This window comes from Anser anser (genome assembly GCF_964211835.1).
Source record: "Anser anser genome assembly, chromosome: 3".
Lineage (NCBI taxonomy): Eukaryota > Metazoa > Chordata > Aves > Anseriformes > Anatidae > Anser > Anser anser.
Window position 1 is genome coordinate 110,386,867 of NC_139722.1, and position 18,911 is coordinate 110,405,777.

The 18,911-nt window shown below is 40.9% G+C and overlaps 1 protein-coding gene across 17 annotated transcripts in view; it reads left to right on the forward strand.

The window, feature by feature from the left end:
- Positions 1-18,911, forward strand: part of EHBP1 (EH domain binding protein 1) — a 214,381-nt gene that overhangs the window by 81,539 nt on the left and 113,931 nt on the right. For all 17 annotated transcript variants that reach the window (XM_083832192.1, XM_083832202.1, XM_083832203.1 and 14 more), the window contains exons 8-9: positions 6,869-6,991; positions 15,604-15,856. In XM_083832192.1, the coding sequence (XP_083688318.1) occupies positions 6,869-6,991; positions 15,604-15,856 (376 nt within the window). The remainder of the gene's footprint in view (positions 1-6,868; positions 6,992-15,603; positions 15,857-18,911) is intronic.

The window sequence follows — 18,911 nt, forward strand, 5'->3', positions numbered from 1 at the left end:
ATCATAATTGTCAACTGTGTTCCATGGAATTTATCCTTATGCTTTATTTGTGTTTTGCTTTAAAGCAATCCAAAACAAAATTTAGGATAATTTGAGCAAACAAGAACCAATAACTGAACCAAGTTTAATTTTTGTGAATTTAGGATAATTGATTAGTGTGTGTGTATGCCTGCTCCCTGTTTTCAGGAGAGAGTACGTGAGGCAGAGAGCAACAATGTGATTCTGTGATTCTGTAATGTGAACAGAGGACTAAAAGGCAGACAGAAAAGGCCTAGTGAGTGAGAAAGCAAGAGGATGAGCAGAAGTGAAATAAGCATGTGAAAATAACTGTGAAGTGAATTACGCCATCAGTAGGTGCTGAGATTCTGCTCGGTAACGTGGTAATTCCAAGCAGCATACTTCTTTTGCTTGGGAGTGTCTCATGGAAATGAAATCAGCAGACTTGGTGTCTTCACCAACCCTTCAGTGGAATTATAGTAGTAAGGTTGTTTGAAGTGAGGTGGTATAACCACATTTGAATTGCTTGCTGATGAAAATGCTTAATGTGTCCAGGATAGCTGAACTAATCGACGTACGTTAGATCAGGATGTGATAAATTGTTGGCAGAGATCATTGTGTAGTACTGCTCAAGATGAGTTCTGTAGGAATTCTTTGTGTAAGAAAAGAATCAGGAAAGGACAAAGGAACTTTTTGTTCCAGCCTTCTTGCCTGCCAGTGATTTGTAAAAAATGTCTGTTGAAATAATGGGATCCTTCTCTAAAATGGAGTAGAGCATCTCAAGCAATGAAGTGAATTCTCAAATCTATTTTTGAAAGTCTTGAGGAACCTTGGTTGGGTGTTTGGAAACATTACTTGCCTCTCTTCTTTTTGAGCTTTTGTTGCAATTGAAAGGTTCAGCCTGAAGTGATTATTGCTTTGTTACAGTTATTGTTGTGAAAGGATGCAAACACATTTTCTCCATGCTTTATGTATTCAATTAAAAGTTTTGTACCATGATCAAGTCTCTACTTATGCTGTATTTGTCTGGGACATAGCAGATTGGTAAATCCAGAATGAAATATTTGAGAGGGAGAGATGTCTTGCAAGGAGTAGTGAAATACCACTCTGGTCACACTGAAATCACCCTGCAGAGTCTCTGCAACCAGAATAATTCATCTGCACGTTCAGAACAGCAAACAAAAACTGACGTGTTCAGCAGGCACTCCTATAATCCCCGAGAGAAGGGCACATGAAGGAGATGCTACATAAAGTTTATATAAACTATTATGCAGATGTATTTTATTAAGATATGCCTGGATGCTGCTCTGAGGACTGCTACAGAAAACCCACGTGCAGAAGGACACCAGATGAAAAGCAGCAGATCTTGCTTCTCAACTTTACTGTTCTTGCAGTGCTCAGCATCCAAATGAGCAACACCTGAACACCCAGAAAGCTGCTGTAGCTCAGTCTATTCTGTCCACTGTCCTTTGTCTACGTAGTGCCCATCCCTGGAGGTAGATGGGGAAGGGTGAGCTGACTGACATACGTTAGGGTAGTTCAGAGCCTTTCCTCCCCATACACACAATGTCAAGTCCTATCTTGAAGTTTTAGAGGCATTTCAGCTGTTGCAGCTATCGTGGTAAAGGCCAATATAAGATGTTTTAAGCAAACATTGCACTAACTACTTGCAAGGCAGAAGCAATAAGTACTTATTGAATTGTGGTATCTGCTCATTGTTCAGCCTGTTCTGATCTGTGTTCTAATGATACAAGATGGCAGGCCCGGCTGTTTTGTGGATGCATCATTCAGGGCACCGAAGGAGGAAGGGTCAGCCTCAGAGCTGTTCTGTTGGCTCTAAGAGCTGAGTTGCTTCGTTAGCCTGACTAACTTTTCCTGAGCTAGACAAGAAGGATTGGAGGGCTATTGAAGGCGAATGAGTGCACGTAGTTTCCCAAGTAAATGGGAGAGTATGAAACAAAGGCGGTAAGTAAACATTTGTAAATAAAATGTAAAGGATCCATTTCAACACGTGTTCAAGACAATGTAAAGGCTTCTGATTTCATTGCCAGCTGAAGTGACTCCTGTGACAAATACAGTGAGTGGGAAAAACTAATAAAACACCAGGACAGCTCAGGAGCAGAGGAGAATGGGGAATGCTGTCTCTGATAGCTAGAGGTAGGGATCATTGTAGAAAAATAGGAGGAAACATAGAAAGAAGGAAATTAGGGAACAGAACTGATGTGGTGATGTTCTCTTTTTTAATTTATTTCAAAAATAATTGTGTTCACAGAATCCCATAAAGTTAATTGAGGAAGTTACATAACCCTTTTGAAAGCTTGCTGCTCCCAACATTTTCTCATCTCTTGCCTTGTTAGGGTGTTGGCAGCCGAGCGGGCTGGAATGCCTTTGCTGACTCACAATCCCCTACGGCAAATCACTTTGCCTTGGTGCGCCTGTTTTCCCAACTGTAAAATGGGGATACTGGCTATAGGTACTTCACAGGAACGATGGGAGGATTGCAGAGTTAATGTTTGTAAGCAAGCTTTGGAAAAGCAAAATGCAAGTAGTAAAGCAGAAGGGATTATTATCTTTTTGACTCAAGTTCTTCTCATAGAAACGTTGGATGACTCCATGACCGAAATGTTGTCATTCTCAAGCAGCAGCTACAGGTGTTGCTGCCAGTCTTTTTCACAGACGCTGTTCCTTTTGCAGGGTACAAGAATTAATTAGTTTTCATTGGGTCCCAAGTTACAGTTTTATAGATGAATAAATATATCCACCACTAGGAGAACGTGAGAGACCTGCTGAATAGGGCTCTAGATGGTGCAGGTGAGTTAGGAAACGCTGCTTCTCTTCCTTGATGTGTTGCCTAATGCTGGGCAAGTATCTATGCCTCTGTTTCTTCAGCTATGAAATCATTGATGCAATTCTGACCTACCTCAAAAGCACTGAGGAATGCGGTGTGGTCAACACAGGAGTTATTGCCATAAAACTGAACTTAAGACGAGACTGAAAGATGTTTTCCCTTCAAAACACCAGTTCCATTCAGAAAAAAGTCTCCTTCCATCTCAGACATTTTCCCCGTCCTTCCCAATATTTCTTCTTTAAATTTATCACATGTAAAAGCTATATCTCCACCTAACTGTTCTGTTTTGTGTGAACATAAAAAAAATGTTTGTAGCCATGAAATTCAGAGTTTCAAATATTTTAACTTCTATGTTACTAAAAAAAAAAAAAAGATGAATTAAAACCTCCTAGATTTATCCTGTCCTTAGTCCTCAGTTGAAGACGAGGCATTCCAATGTGCTTGAATGAATGTGGCTTGTAACTCACAAACTTAGGGTAGTAATCCATGCATTGCTTCCCTTAATGTTTTAATTGCTACTTAGCCTTATGCTGAAGTTAATGGTTGCCTCCTGCTCCATCCTATGGGAGCGTGAAGACTCTCCTGGGGTGCCACATGGACTGAGCAACATGCCCATGTGCGACCTGTTGCAGGAGTCTGTACCTCAGTGTATTTCAAGAGCAGGCTTCTGGAGAGCAATATGGGTAACTCTTTCTTGCCATTTGCAAAACCATACATCTCATGCAAGTTTCAGATACCTTTACTCTTTTTTATTTTTTTTTCAGTAGCACCAAGCTGCGTTAAAAAAAAAAAGTGAGAGAGAAGGAAGAAAAAAACCCTGGTGATTTATACACTGTACTTGTAGAACAAGCTAATATACGTTTGTAGATAATGAGATATATAAAAAAGATAATATAGGGCATAAATCTCCAACCTACCATTTCCACTCTCCAAAAAATGACATAAACCATTTAATATTGTAATGAGAAACATTGTAGTGCATATGGGTGTTTAGGTTGGCAGATGAGATCAGGTGATTCAGACCACATCAAAGAATTCCCTCTTTTTAAAGCTCTGAATTTAATTTGTTATTTTCTGACAATAAAGACTGAATCGTAATTGTTTTATTTTTTTTTCACATGCTGGAATAATAAACTGTAAATCATGTCAGCATCTCACTCTGTTATAAACTAGTAATTTGTTTGTACTAGTGTTTTATAAGGTCTATTCTGTTTTATTTGAGTACAGCAAGGTATTTGCCTTTGTGTATCTTGAGTCTTAAATATTCTCTCAAGACAGTATTGTATTGTTCAGATCTCTAAGGTGTATACACGATTTTATAATGAGAAAACTAAGAGGTTTTGGGTGGTTTTGGTGTTATTTTTTAGGACAATAGTCTTGCTTGTTGGCGCTACAAAGAAGGAAGTGAGGATGGTGAAATTAACTCTGTGTAGATAGATCTAATCTCACCCAAGTAGATTTTGATTGAAGATCAAGACTACCGAGGAGGTGCAGTGAGGAGGAATTCTGCTGTGCCTTTGTCACTGTCAGAATTGATTACGCCCCACAGACATTGGCAGCATAGATCTGCATTGATTTACAGATAGGTACAGCTTTGCAAAGTGATTTCAAATTGGAAAAAAAAAGATTTTAACCAAGTGACCGAAATACCTTCAGGTTCTATACTCTGTTTTTGCCTTCAGCTTCTTTATGCTGTCCGTGAAGGCAAGAAATGAAGGGTTGGCTCACCTGGGGAAAGTGTTGCCCTATGAAAAAGTCCGAGTCAGCCCTGCTGGGGAGCTCGGGGTGGCTGTGGGCACCAGCACGAGCTGGTACGGTCACAATGCTGCTCAGTTTTCACCATAGTCTGCTATCTTACTCCTTGTCGTTTGTTCATAGAATGAAGATTACTATATGAGGGTCAGTGACAAAAGTTTGTGTTCCTAAATAAATTTGTTTGAGAAAAAGTCAAGTGCAAAACAGCAGCTGGAAGTGTTATGAAGTAATTTTGTGTATACCCAAGAGATTTGAGTTTAAAGGAAATCCAAGGATGATTGGCTTGTAAATGCACGGTCGGGGCATCCGCACAGCTTCACTGGTGACGCCAGAAGATGTCATCCCTTTACTTCATTGGAAAAATGAGAGATGAAAAAATCTGACAGGGGGCCAATGATATTCGAAGAGCAGGACTGTTTCTCCTGCCTGTTTGTGACCCGGAAGGCTGAGGAAGTCTGTCCCCTCTTCGCAGGAACGGGTGCCCGAGGCCTTGCAGAGATGCCTCAGGCTCAGTCCCTTTTGCTGCAGCACCTGTATTTGTCAGGTGCTGTGGGTAGGAACTACTCGGAGGGGATCAGGGGAGATTTTTTCCCTTTGGGTGTGGGAGTAAGACCACCTTGGTTTTTGTTTCTTTCTTTCCTTCCAGAATTAGGGAGGCATCAACATTTTGATGAGACTTGAACATTATGATCAATGCTTGTTAAAATGATTATTTCGTGGCATTCACAACTCTCCGCTATGGACAGAAGTTGAAATAGGATCTTACAAAGCAGTTGGGTGTTACTTGCCCAGCTTTACATTAGAAAATGTAACCGCTGTGTGTGTTCAGTACGCGTTCTCATAGCACAATAGTGACCAATTTAGAACAATTGTATACGTTCAGCTTGTTGCGGGTAGGGTTTTCATGGAGACTGGTTGTAAATGATAAATAATCAGACTGTATGTGTGTGTATAAATAAATCAGATTGTAATAGGCGTATGCATGCATTAGTTTTCTCTAGCCTTAAGGACGTGATAGGGAGGTAAATTGTTCTGGGGCTCTTTTGTTTTGATTGACAATGGTTTAAAATTTCGGTTTTCTTTGCAAGCAGGAAAACTCTTCAAATTATATTTAGTACATCTATATTTTGAACTGAGGTGCATAATTATCCACATAAAACTTAATTACTGTTGCTGACACTAGGAATCCAGCAAGGTTTTGTTTATGTCCATTAACCGGGTTTCTTGTTAAATTATCACTGAAGAGTTCTGCACGGTTGCTTTGCTATAGGTATATCGTTGTAAGGACTTGTTCTAAATGTATTCTCTTAATTAACACTGAATGTCTTCTCTTTTACCCTCTCTCCCTCCCTCTCTCCATCTTTTTCTGGTGACAGTGTCTGTGCCACTTCTGTTTCATTAAATGCCCTTACCTTACATTTGTGTTGACTGGCTTCTATTTACAGAAATTGTAAACCAGTTGAATGCTCTGAGCAGCTTAGATGAAGATCAAGATGACTGCATAAAGCAAGCAAATATGCCTTCAGCTAAATCAGCCAGTTCCTCTGAAGGTCTATGAGCTTTCCTCCTTTCTTTCTGTTTCTGATTGTCTGTATTTACTGTGACCTATTACCTTTTGACTCCTCCTTGTGTTCAGCTGTCAGTTTTATCTCTGTGCTTCCACCCAGCATGACTCTCAGTAATTTGTAGTGTATCCAACAGGTAACAACATGATAGAGAAAGAGACTGTCTCCTCCACAGCTGCATTGTCATCTGATAATGAACAAGAAGAGAAAAAATCACACACATACACAAAGAAAACAAAACCCAAGCCTAAAACACAAGTTGTGTTGTCAATATTACTTGACCTCTCTAACTTGACAAAATGCCTGCTCTCTGATTTTACATGCATGTTACCTCCAAAAATTAAAATTTCGTGCTGGTAGTTAACGTGTATGTGAACAACCAAAAAGAAATTGCAGCATTTAGCTGGTTAGATGTTCTGTAATATTTATTTAATGAGATAATAGGAAGCTTTCTTGTTATTCATTTCTGTTACATCATGTTCTGGTCAGCAAATAGAAGTTTCATTCATTTCACTTTTTTTTTTCTTCTCCTTTGTTGTTGTACTACTAAAGTGCATTTGCTTAGTTGTGCAGTTGGTGTCATTCCCTGGTACAGTGTTCAGAGGGACTGTTGATATGTTTTTAAAAAAAAAAAAACAAACTTGAAATGTGCTAGATGAGCAGTTCATATCTATATTGAAGCAATATTCCCACTTATTTCTAGAGCTTATCAATAAGCTTAATTTCCTGGACGAAGAGGAACAAGACCTGGCTAACTCTAGTACGAACCCTTTTGGTGATCCGGATGCAGCAGAATTAAATCCATTTGGAGACCCTGATGCAGAAGGTAATGGATTTGTTTTACATAATTCACCACTAATTGCAAATGCTTAATGAAACATTACATTTTTTTGTAGGGCTACATATGAGGAATGCTATGTAGATAAACTACAATTATTGCATGAGGTACAGAGGTTGCAATAGCAGTAATCCAGTTGCCACTGGAAAATGGGTTTATCCTTTGAGTCACATCCTTAAGTGTATTTGCTCTTGGGGGCTACAAGCTAAGAGTTGTACCGGAGACTTTTAGACTTACCAGGTGTCCTACTACTGCTCACCTCAAAGACTGCACATGCAGTTACATGAGCACAGCATACTGTCAAGTGCCTCTGTTCCACGTGGAACAGAATCTTCACTGCAATCTTCACTGCATCACAGCTATTCTTGGTTTAGGTTAGCTCTAATCTTCATTATTACAATTTAATTGTATCTCTTTCATTCTTCCCTTTTCACTTTTATGGCTTCCTTAGTTAAGCCTTCTGGCACTGCACCTTGCACCACGTGGTAGGTGTTAATCCCCTTTCCAGACCAACATGCCCATTCTTGTTTTCTTTGGGTGAGAAATATAACCCCTTTAAGTATTTAATCAGAGACTTCAGCCACGAGGCCGAAAAGCAGCACCAGAATGGGGATCTCTGCTGTCTTCAACTCCATGTCCAGATGTGCAGATTTCCATCTGCTGCAATCCAAAAAAAAAAACACCAAAAGACGTCTACTCATATTTTCCTGTTTGGTGCTCCAAGAGTTGTCTTCCCATAGAAGACCCCAAGAAGTATCTTTGGCCAAACCCTGGGAGCCATTCTGTAATGGCAGTAGAAAAGAACCATACCAGGCAGCTAAGAGCCCAGGGTACAGCGATGGCATTTCTCATGCCATGTCCAATGAGGATGCACTTCTGAGCTGTAGTTTCTGCCTGTGGGTGCTCTTTCTCTGGACGAGCTGAATATTTACTTGCCACATGGCTTTTCTGCCTTCAGAATCCACAGAGGCTAATGTGGGTGGTGATTTAAATCATGTAATACTTGGACTGTGGTGTAGTCCAACAGTCTGTATTTCTCAAACAGGGGTATTGCACTATCCTCTGTATTTGGCCACTGAAGCCATAAAGCCACTATCCCAGGCTCCTTCTCCCCATTACAGAGTTGTCAGGTGTCAAGAGCTGCAGAAGTGAGTTGTTTGAGGTTTGTAGGTACCAATATATATATGGATTATGTTCTGGTGTCCAGATCTTTGGCTTCATTTCCCGTCTGCACCTCAGCTGTGAATTCCCTTAGGATCAGAGGAGGAGGCAGAATAACCAAAACACTTATTCATTCATTTAGTTGCCCATGCACAACTTTCTCTCAAAGATTCAGCCTGTATTCCTTTCTTTCTTCTCTGCTCTAGAAAGAAGAACTCACTTCTCCCTGGAGAGAGCTGTCCAAGTCCTATTTTACCTTATCTGCTGTCTTCCAAACCCAACTTCTCTTCCCTTCCCAGAGAAAACCTACCGTCAGCAGCAGCCCTACTGACGATGAAATATAGGAACTAAGAATAAGTTTCTTCTCATCTCAGGGACATGGAGCTGGAAACTGGTTGTTTCTTAGTGTTGGAGTGACTTGATGCCTCATATCACGTTCCCCAAAGACTCCCCATCTATGTAGGTCACAGTTTTTCAGTCACTTGTGGTCCCTTTGATGGCAGCACGTAAATCTTTACTGCCATCTTAAAGCACAGTCATGGACACTTGTCCATTCCTCTGGATCTGCTCTGTGTACTTGGCCAGGCTGTTGGGTCCCCAGAGAAGACTCATCTACATGGCTGTGGGCAGCAGCGCTGAGCTGTTGGGTGTGTATGTGCCAAATACTCCTCCCACACGTTGTCACCCTCATGCAGCAGTCAACGTACAATAATGTGACAGTGATTTTGATAAACAGGGTGTCACTGGATTCTTCCTACTGTGTCATAGGTGTTTTTTATTTGGGAGGGATGGAGACACAGCCAGGTTCATGTGAGAGCCATGTGTCTTCCTGGAGCACTGAGCCGTGTGGAAATCGGAGGCGTCTCAGGCTGTCAGATCAAAAGTGGGACATCTGATGTGGCATTTTTAAAGGTTTTGCTTTATGATTAGTGGCTCCCTGAGGACTTTTAGCCACCTCGGACGCCTCTGAGAAGTTCTGGCTCTTCCACTGCAGGGCTTCCTTGTCCCTATAATGGGCATTGATGGTGCTCATCCTTCTTGAGCTGCACCTCTCCTCCAGGCCTCTTCCTTCAACAGAAAGTTGAGGGGGGAAAAAGTGCCGAGACAAATCAGTTACAGCAGTTCTGGTCTGCAGCAACAGAGGGAATCTCTTAGGCCTGTCTATGGCTAATCAGATCAGTATCTACACATGGGGTGCACCTAGACATTACTGATTTGGGGAGATTTCCCTTTGCTTTGGACTACAGTTTGAAGTCAGAGTACTGCAGTTGTTCTTACCCTGTCACCCTACCACAGAGGATTGTCTCGTTTGTTTCCCACTTGGCCACAGGTGTAGTCCGTCTTAGTTTAGGACATTTCTTCTACGCTGAGACCTCAGCTGAAGTTTTGTTGCTGCTTCTTATGAAGCTCTTAGAGACTATGCCCACTTGTTTTTGTTTGTTTGTTTGTTTGTTTGTTTTCCTTCCTTCAGTGAATGTGACCTTTTTGGTGGCTGCCTGGGAGCATGACAGAGGTTCAAGAGTACAAGGCAGATTTTCTCCTACAGGCTTAGAGTCACGTTACCTGTTTCACTTGCCTTGTGATCTGCTTAAATCAGGAGATTAACCTTTTATGCATACAGGGATGAGGTATTTTTCGATCCACTACATGTTAGTCTGCTTTATCTTTGCATCTGGACAAAGCAAATTCTTGAATTTAGATTCTCTGTGAAAGTTCAGAGGTTCTCCGTAGAATTTGTAACTTAATTTCGCCAAGACGTGCGGAGCAGCCACCTGGAGCCTCCTTTCCCAAGTACTTTGCCTTTGGAGACTAGAAGGCACGATGTGCCATTTGGCAGAGCAGCCCAGGGATATTCCCAGCGAGCCTGTAACCTGTGTGCTTGCTGAGATTGCTTGCAGTCACCCAGGGTATGAATATGTATGCACTGACAGTCACTCAAAGAGCAAGGAGGATTACTTGCCAGTAGATGCTTGTTTCCTAGACAGATATTTCTTGTTCCTTTCCACAAACCAGCTACTTTCCCTCTACCTTTCTAATCCCATAATCATCTAACTCTGGGAATTCAGGGTGGAGTGCTCCCAGCATCCATGTGCACACCGAGGGTGCTTTGCAGGGCAGAGGGTCGTCAGCAAGCTGTCCCTGCCAGGTTTAAAAGTCCGTGGTGTAAAGGATCACGTACAGGGGAGTGAATATGCATATGAACAATTTGACTCAAAAAATCTTTCAGTCCATCTTCTGATTGACATGTCAGCCAGAGCCTTATTCTCTCTGTATCTGTAGGTCAACTGGACATTAGAAATCTGGAAAATCAAAACCAGTCTGCTCCTGCAATACATCTCTGCAGCTTTGATGCTAGACAATATGTTGACGATCGTACGAGGACTGCCTTTTAGGTTGTCTTTTAGTTTCATTACAACAGAACTCTACAATCAGATAATTTTTGTGCAAAATATTTTAAATGTGGAAGGCAACATAGCCAACAAATGCAAATAGGAAACCACGAAACACTGTCAGTGTTCCAGGCAATTGTTTTAATTAGGTGGGGAATGCTGTATTTGAAGTTGCATGTGACCAGGATAAGCTTCCTGCAACACACCTGAGAAGTGAGAGTAACTATTTTCTGTCACTACCTCCCTTTTTCATTTAGAACAGCGTTTCCTTTACCAGTGTATTTCTTTACCTTGTGTGTAGACTTCTGAGCTCTCTGCAGCACGTGTTACACTGCAAATGAAAGTGGTTTTCTTCGCAGTTCTAAAACCCAGCAGCCTTACGGGAGAGTCCTAAGGAGAGCAGTACAAGAATCAATATACGGGAGAAAAGATTACTCTCTTCTTTATATTTCATAATGAAATGTAATGTGGTACTGGTGCGGGCATTAATAAAAGTAAGAGAAAATCATCTGTGGTTTACGTGGATGCCAGTCATTATGCTTTCTAGAAGTACTGGGAAGTACCATTTTTATTCTGTGCTGTTCATTACGCTGCTCACATCACCATCGTGTCTGAGTGCCTGCCAGTAGCGCAGTAAATGGCATAACTAAGTATCTTTCACATGTGGCTTGTTCTTTCATCCCTTGCCAAGGGGAAAGTTGTGTGTGTAATGTTTTGGTGGGGGGGTTGTTTGGTTTTAAGGGATATGTCACAATATGTTTGCGTTACAAAAGGCAAGTGGGTTGAAGGGCAGGGTGATTTTTGGAGATCCTCTGGGAACTAGAAGGCTGATTGTGCAGATAGGTAGTGCCAGTCAGTGATTACTATCACAAGCAGTCTTTCTCAGTGCAGTTAGGGCAAGTAATGTCTCCAGAATCTGGCACAAGAGCACATGGTGCTTCTGCTGTAGTAATACTCTACCTGTTCTCTTGTCACTCCTACTCCTGTGGCTTTATTACTTAATCGTGCAAAATTATTGTGTGTTTGACCCTTGGAGTGCCAAGTATTTTTTTTAAATCTGTGTAGAGAACTGCAATTAAAAAATGAGTTCAAGGAGTAACCTGAGTCCTGTGTTTTCAGCTGTGATTAATGATGGAGGGAGGCAGGAAAATAGGTGGTGCCATTGGTGTAAAATCAGCCTGAAGAAGGAAATGAGCTGTTTTGAAGCTGTTGAATATTCAGCCCTCTCAAAATACAATAACCAATGTTGTTAGCTCCTGCAGAAAATACAAGTGTCTTTGTTATAGAGAAAGGTAACAGCAGCTGCAGCGTTCAGAGCAGTGGTGGCAGGTCACTGTCCTGGCAAATCAATTAGCTTTAGAGGAGCTCACAAGGTGATGACCAACACTTGACACAAAAGGTAGATACGAAGGGTTTCAGCAACCCCATGGGAGATATCCTGGCTGGGTTCAGGAGAGGGAATGCTTTCCCTGGATTTCTGAGGTCCGCTCTTTGCTCCGCCTGCTCGTCATCATGCTGCACCTTGCAGCAGGAGCTTGGCTCTGAGAGGAGCATCACCATGGCTGCTAGCAGAGCAGAACGGAGCGGATCCCAAAAGCTGTTCTCCGTTTCTGGAGGCTGGCTAATGAGCCTCCGGGCTGTGCTCCCCAGTGGAGGACAGGGACCCTCCCTTCTGCAGGGACAGTTGGGGAAGCAGAGAAAAAACAAATTGCCTCCTGGATGACAGTAGGAGAGACAAGGAGGGGAGGGACAAGCTCATTGGGTTCTAGTGAGCCCCTGCAGAACCCTGCCTGTAAAAGTCTTAAAAGCGATACGTTTAGAAGCTCCTTAGCTCCTTTACTTTTAGCCTATGTGTAGAATTTTGTGAAATCTTTTAAGCCAAAGGTCCCTTGCTGCTGACCTGCAGTGCTCTGCATGTAAGGCCAAACCTGTAGTTACTGCTGAGCCAATGAACGAGAGAAAGAAATTTGCCCTAGTTAAGGTTACAGCACTTCATCCATAGTGTTGAAATAGAAAGAATTGCAAAAACCGTTTGCATTGCCCCTTAAAATGTATCAGATTTAAATATTTAACTCATTGTTTCCAGGAGAAACATAAAAGCAAATGGAAAATCAAGGCCTACCATGCAGTTGTAAGAGATGGTTTCCCTGAATGTTTTTAACTTCAGGAAAAACTATTGACATTCCTTCTAGTAAAAGGTCCCCCCATTTTAAACTGAAACGCATGCATCCAGCACAATTGTTTAATTGTATGAATATTTCTTTGAATGCCATGTGTGAGTTATCAGGAAGGTCAAATGGGTTGGTCCTAACAGCGGCTGTTTCTTTGCTTTGACTGTAAAGGGGTCTAGATAATTAGCTCAGCTGTAGGTACCCACCCTGAGGACATCTCGGGGCAAGCAGAGCAAAACTTCTGCTTGTCATCAGCACCTGCACTGGATGCTAAAGTGAGCCAACATAGGATCTCTCTTCCCATTTTAGCTTAAACTAAATGAAAACTTGCATTAGAAATGTTGACCTATGCTCTGATGTATTTTATCTATAATGCTGTCGGAGATTCATGCTTGGTATGATTGTATCTGTGCTTTTAAAAGTTTTCACCTTGACCGATGTCTTTTCCCTTAAGTTAAACTGTTGACCTTTGATATTATCTTATTTCTCCAAAACATCTCTCTCAGAAAGATGCAAACTTATGAACAAGCCACCACAGCATCAGTGAGGGTATGAGCTTAACGTGCGTCCCCTGCTGTGCAGTGACTGCCCTTTCTCCCAGGCTAAATGTAGTTTACATCCCGGTTATGAATGGATAAACATGTTGTATTTACTCTGGGGTAGGAGTGAACGCATGCTACGGTTGAAATACTGCAAATATGTTCCCTGTTCTGTCCTGCAGTAGTTTGTCTACATGCCCACGACAGCTGAGATGTTTGTGTGACATTCAGGTGAGGCTTAGCCAGCTTCAGTGGAACCAGGACCTCTTTTTTTAGGTTTAGCTAAAGCTGTTACGGCAGCCAGCCCTGTTTTATTTATTTATTTTCCTCTAGCCACAAGGATTCAGATTAATTAGTTCTTTTTTATAATATGTTTTTCACAATGTAAAGGTCGTTTGACTGTTAGGCATAATAATAAATTTCAGTGATCTCACTTCACTTTCTTCTCATCCCATTTTGGTTCAATGTCTGATTTACACTTTGGTCTCTTTTTCACCTCAGTTTTTGATGTGAGACAGTGTCAGCTGCGTTCTGAAACTGAAGTTAAATGTAAGAACTCAGAGTATGTACAGAATTTAGGTGTGAGTGTACCGTATGTGTTGCTTCTTTAATGCGAAGTTAAACCAGGTTGGGGAGGGAATAAGAAACTGTAAACCTCACCTGGAGTTAAAGGAATTTTTTAATGTAATTTTCTGTGTAATCACCAAAGGGAAATCCCACAGGCAGAAGCACTGTGCGTAGTCGTGTGTCTGCCAGTCAGAACCTGCAGTGCTGTCTGGCAAAGAACAATTCTATTTTGTTTCACCCAGTGGAGATCACCCTCAGTCCCAGATGAGTGATTTGTCTCCTGAGAGTCCACATAGCATTTAAGTAAGATTTTCATTATTTTATTCCTTTATTCCAGACAAACCCATTTGGTTTCTAAATTTCTGGCCGTGGAAAAGAGATCCGTCACTTCAGAGACAGACCCTTAGAATGAGCATAAAAGATAATACGTTAATACAGCCTTTGCAGTTCAAATGTGAAGAACCAAAAAGAAGAAAGGCACTAAAAACCTAAGGTTATTTCTAAACGAAAATCTTTCCAGTAGGTCTCAGTTGCTCCAAGGAGCGAAGCCTTTCCTGCTGCAGGATTCGTGACTTGAGCACATCCTCCATCTGTGGCCTAGCAGCTGCAGTGCTGTTCCTGGGCCTGGCCCGTGCCTCTGGTAGTTGATCAGCTGGCAATTTTGTCTTCCCAAGAGTTTGTTTAGTGACAAATACACTTGGAACTCCATCTTCTATTACTTTTAGAGCCTTGCTACAAAGAACATGTAACATTTTTCTTTTAAAGCTAAAAGGTATTTTGCTTCACTAAATCTGAAAAAGAAACACTTTCCATCAAGAAGAGTGTGGGAGTGGTTACTGGAAATTAGCTTTTAATAACCCTACATTGAATTTCCTATTTGCATAGATTTTGAAAGCACATCAAATCCAATATTGAACTGATCATTTGATGCTGCAGGAGGAAGAAGATTAATGGTACTATGTGTCATTGTAAGAAATGTTGTATTGCTGTGTGGGGATTTGTATCATTCAATATCCAGCAGCCCTTCACTTTTGTGTGATGTTCTTTCTGTGGTGTCTATTACTCAAAGGCCTGCATGGAGCTCCAGGTTGCTAATAAGTTTTTGCTGTACAGCCCAAATAATAGATGAGTAATTTGATTATCCATCTCTTTAGGGTCAATTTAAATTCATTTTTACTGTGAGACTCTGTATTGTTACCAGGAGCCGTTAGTGGTGAAAATATGTGTTTTGAAATGTAATTACTGGTCATACCTAATAACTGATTTTAGTTCAGTCATTTTAAGAAATGAAAAGAGCACCTACTAGTTATCACCATTTTTAATACACAATAAAAGTAATTTTATTTTAAAAATATAGGGTATCTATTTTCTTTATTAAAAGCTCAACTAAATAATTAAGAACATTTTGTTAGGATACGAATTGGCTAATAGCTTGGGAAAATGTTTTAAAATCTGCTGTGATACCATTTATATGACAAATAAGAAAACTAATAACAAATTACATTGGAAGCACTTTAGTAAGTGAGAAAATGAAGCCTATTCAATATACTCCAGATGCAATGACCCTTTGGAAGACCCTGTTTCGGAATAAACAAGGTTGCATTGCAAATAAATAAAGCATGAAAATTCATCAAAGGCTAGGACTTTATGTAGATAAAATTAGGAAGCAAACCTTTTCATAAGCCCTCGAAATGTACAGATCTGATAAAAATGGCATCATTTTTTTTTCTGTGTTCAATCTGCTTGATGATTTTCCTGTTGTTGTTTGGTAGAACCGGATACTGAAATCGCTTCATCTTCAAAGCCAGAAGAAAGTTTCTATGCTGACAGTTACAATCCCTTCAAGGATGAAGATGCCCCAGAGTACTTGAACCCATTTGATGAGCCAGATCCTGAGCCTGAAGCATTTGTAACTGCAAGAGATTCTTCTCCTCAACCTGCGAAAAGGAAAAATGTCAGACCCGTGGATATGAGTAAATACCTCTATGCAGATACCTCCAAAGCTGAAGAGGAAGAGCTAGATGAGTAAGTATGATTCTTCATCTTTCAGCGGCCTTGGGAGCATTAGTGGGATCCCTGGCTTAATCTTGAGGTGTATTGGGTTCAGTCATGGTGATCCTTAATCACCTCCCCAGGACAGACTGATCTTCAGCTCGGCAGTAGGAAATACCATACCCCCAAGTCATAGTGTTCAACTGAACGTGATCAGTTAGGAAACGCTTCTTTGCCTCATTGATAGCAAGTTACTTGATAGGGAACAAGTCTGCGTACCTTTCTGGCAATTCATGCTCTGCCAATTGTATATGAGCCAAAAATTAAGGAGCAACAGAGCTTGGGCCTTCCTGTCTTTTTTGCCATTATTTTCTCTACTTAAAATAATGATTTTTGTTGATGATAATGGAGAGTTTGTTCTATATTGGTGTGCAGTATGTGTAAAGGAAAGGCTCTATGCTGTCTGCGTAGCACATTTTGAAATTCTCATAAAACTAAATCTTTGTATTGGAAAGCTAACACTATATGCGCTTTGTAAGGTTGTTTCTTTTATCATAACCACACACAACTTTTATAAACTCCCACTGATTTCCTTGTGTTATAGTATAGAAACCTAACAAGGAGTGAGTTTTTTGCAATAGCTGTGCAGCTTGGGAAGGTTGAAGGTGTGTGCTTACTCCTTGTTTGTGGTTATTAGTCACCAACCACACCACTCATGAGACAGTTTATAGTGATTACACATGAGCAATTTTACAGACAACAACAGTAATTAACGTTTAGTTTTACGGTACTAAATAAGATTTATCACGGCATGACATTTGCATTACTTTAATATCAAATATTAAAACAGGTGTCCTGCTATCATCTTCATGTTTCTCTGTTTATAGCCATGTTCTAGGAAATTGAAGAATTCCCATGCAGTCTAACAGAAATGTATAAAGGACCCTGCAGTGTCTTTTCCTTTTAAAGCTCTGTGGCTGTGGATATGTTGATGTCGTTATTTTGTGGAAAATAGAAGAAAAAAAGGGCATTGGCGAATGATTTCTCTGCCAGGCCTGTTCATCGGGGCACTGCCTGAAGAAACAGCACTGGCTGCTGTATCTTCAGATCCCAGTGTGATCACACTGTTGACATTCAAAGCAGCCATCCCTGATTGTTCACCGATCACCAGAATCCGCAGGGAAAAATAATACATACATATATATATATATATATATATATATATACACACACACACTTTTATATCTTCGACAACAGGTTTTTATGTCCAGATGCCCCAGTAGGTACCTCTTGCCACTTTCCTCCCAGGCTACAGGAATCATTGAAAAAGACATGGAGACTTTTTTTTTAAACGTAATGGGTAAAGCACGGCAAGGAGAACCCTTGGATCTTTATATTGAAACACTCTGGAGGAAAAGCATGTAGTAATAGAACTCTAGTCTAGGAACATAAAACTTCTGATGCTAACTCACCCCTAAAAACATTATTTTGCTTCACCTTGTGTCATTAATTTTCATTTTTTTTGGTAAAAAGTTCCTGCTAAGGATATGCATGGTATGGTAAGCACTGAAGGAAAGATTTTCATAAGCAGTGTCAGTTTGTGTGTCCTGTATCACAAGGGTTTATGTCCAGGTGCGTATTGTTTCTTATCTAATGTGAATATGGACGTTTTTATTATCTAAGTGGCTAATCTTCTTCCAAATCCTTCTAAAGTCTAGGCTTCAGTGTCAATTTCCACAAGAAAATAAGGTATCACATGGAGCATATTTCCTTTTATTGATTGGAAGTAAGTTAGCCTTCCAATCCCGTCTGTTTGCTTCTAAGAACAACAGTTAGGACTACCGAGTTTATCTGCCATAAACTGTTGCTGTGTTCTTTATCTATAGCGTGTTCGCCATTACTTGCCACTTGTCTAAGCTAAGCAGCGCTAACTTTTTCAATCTCTCTTCATACAGAAGTCTCTTCATGTCTCTAATCATTTTCATCGCACGTCTCGGGACCCTCTTTTTTCTTCTGCTGTGTCTTTATTTTGAGATGTGTTGACTTGACCTCAGCAGTGTAACGAGACAAGGCTGAACAACTGGGTCATATCACGGCATTAGAAACTTTGCGTATTATTTTCAACCTCTCTCCTAACATCTTATTTTCTGAGTTGTGTTGTTTTGGGTTGGTTTTTAATCACGTTTGACTATCCCTGGTCCAGTGCTTTCCCTGGGAATGGCTTTGAACCTGATAGATGGAAGACATAAGAAATAGCAGGCTCCTGAAGGACACTTACTGTCACTCAGGAAAGTTTCGGTGGGGTTCACTTAGTGCACCCTGTGGCATTCTCCTCTTCTATTGTGTGGGAAATGTGATGCTGTGTCCTGGGAAAACACATGTCACTGAAAATCAGGACCCTTGTCCCACTCTGCTTTGGCAAATCACGAATTGGGATTCTGGACTCAGAACTTGCACAAAGCGCCCTAAGACCTGAACTCTGCTTCCAGTTTTGTAACAAACTCCCGTTGTAATCTTGGACAAGGTACTTACCCTCGCTGCGCCTCTGTGGAGGATTTACCCTGGGTAATTGGCTTAATGCAAACCTATTTCACTAATGGTTGTGAAGATAATGTAGCGTTTCACAACACGCGTAAGCAAAGCCTAGTCACAAGCATCGGCGTAATGAGGCGTTGCATGGAGCAGGTGGACGTGGATGGTCCACCACAAATGTCTTTTGCTGTAAAACTGCTCACAAAACATACTTCCTCTGGCTAAATTCTCTTTCCTAGCTGGAGATAATGAACACGTTTTCCTTATCCCTCATATTCCCTATATCAGTTTTGGCGTTTGAATGTTAGTGTAAAATTCTGCTTTTGCCTTTGTGAGTTGTATACGTTAAAATCAAGATGGTAGGTGGCTAACTGGTAATAAAGAACAGCTTGCCTTGCCAAGTTGAGTTTAATTATTTGAAAACAGCACAGATCACAACTAATTACAAGTACAACCCTTTCAACCTGAGTACTTCTGATTCGTAAGCAGCCTGACCTCTTAACCCTAGCACACTAACAGCTTTGTTTTTCCTTCTCAATAAAAGGATGGGTTTTTA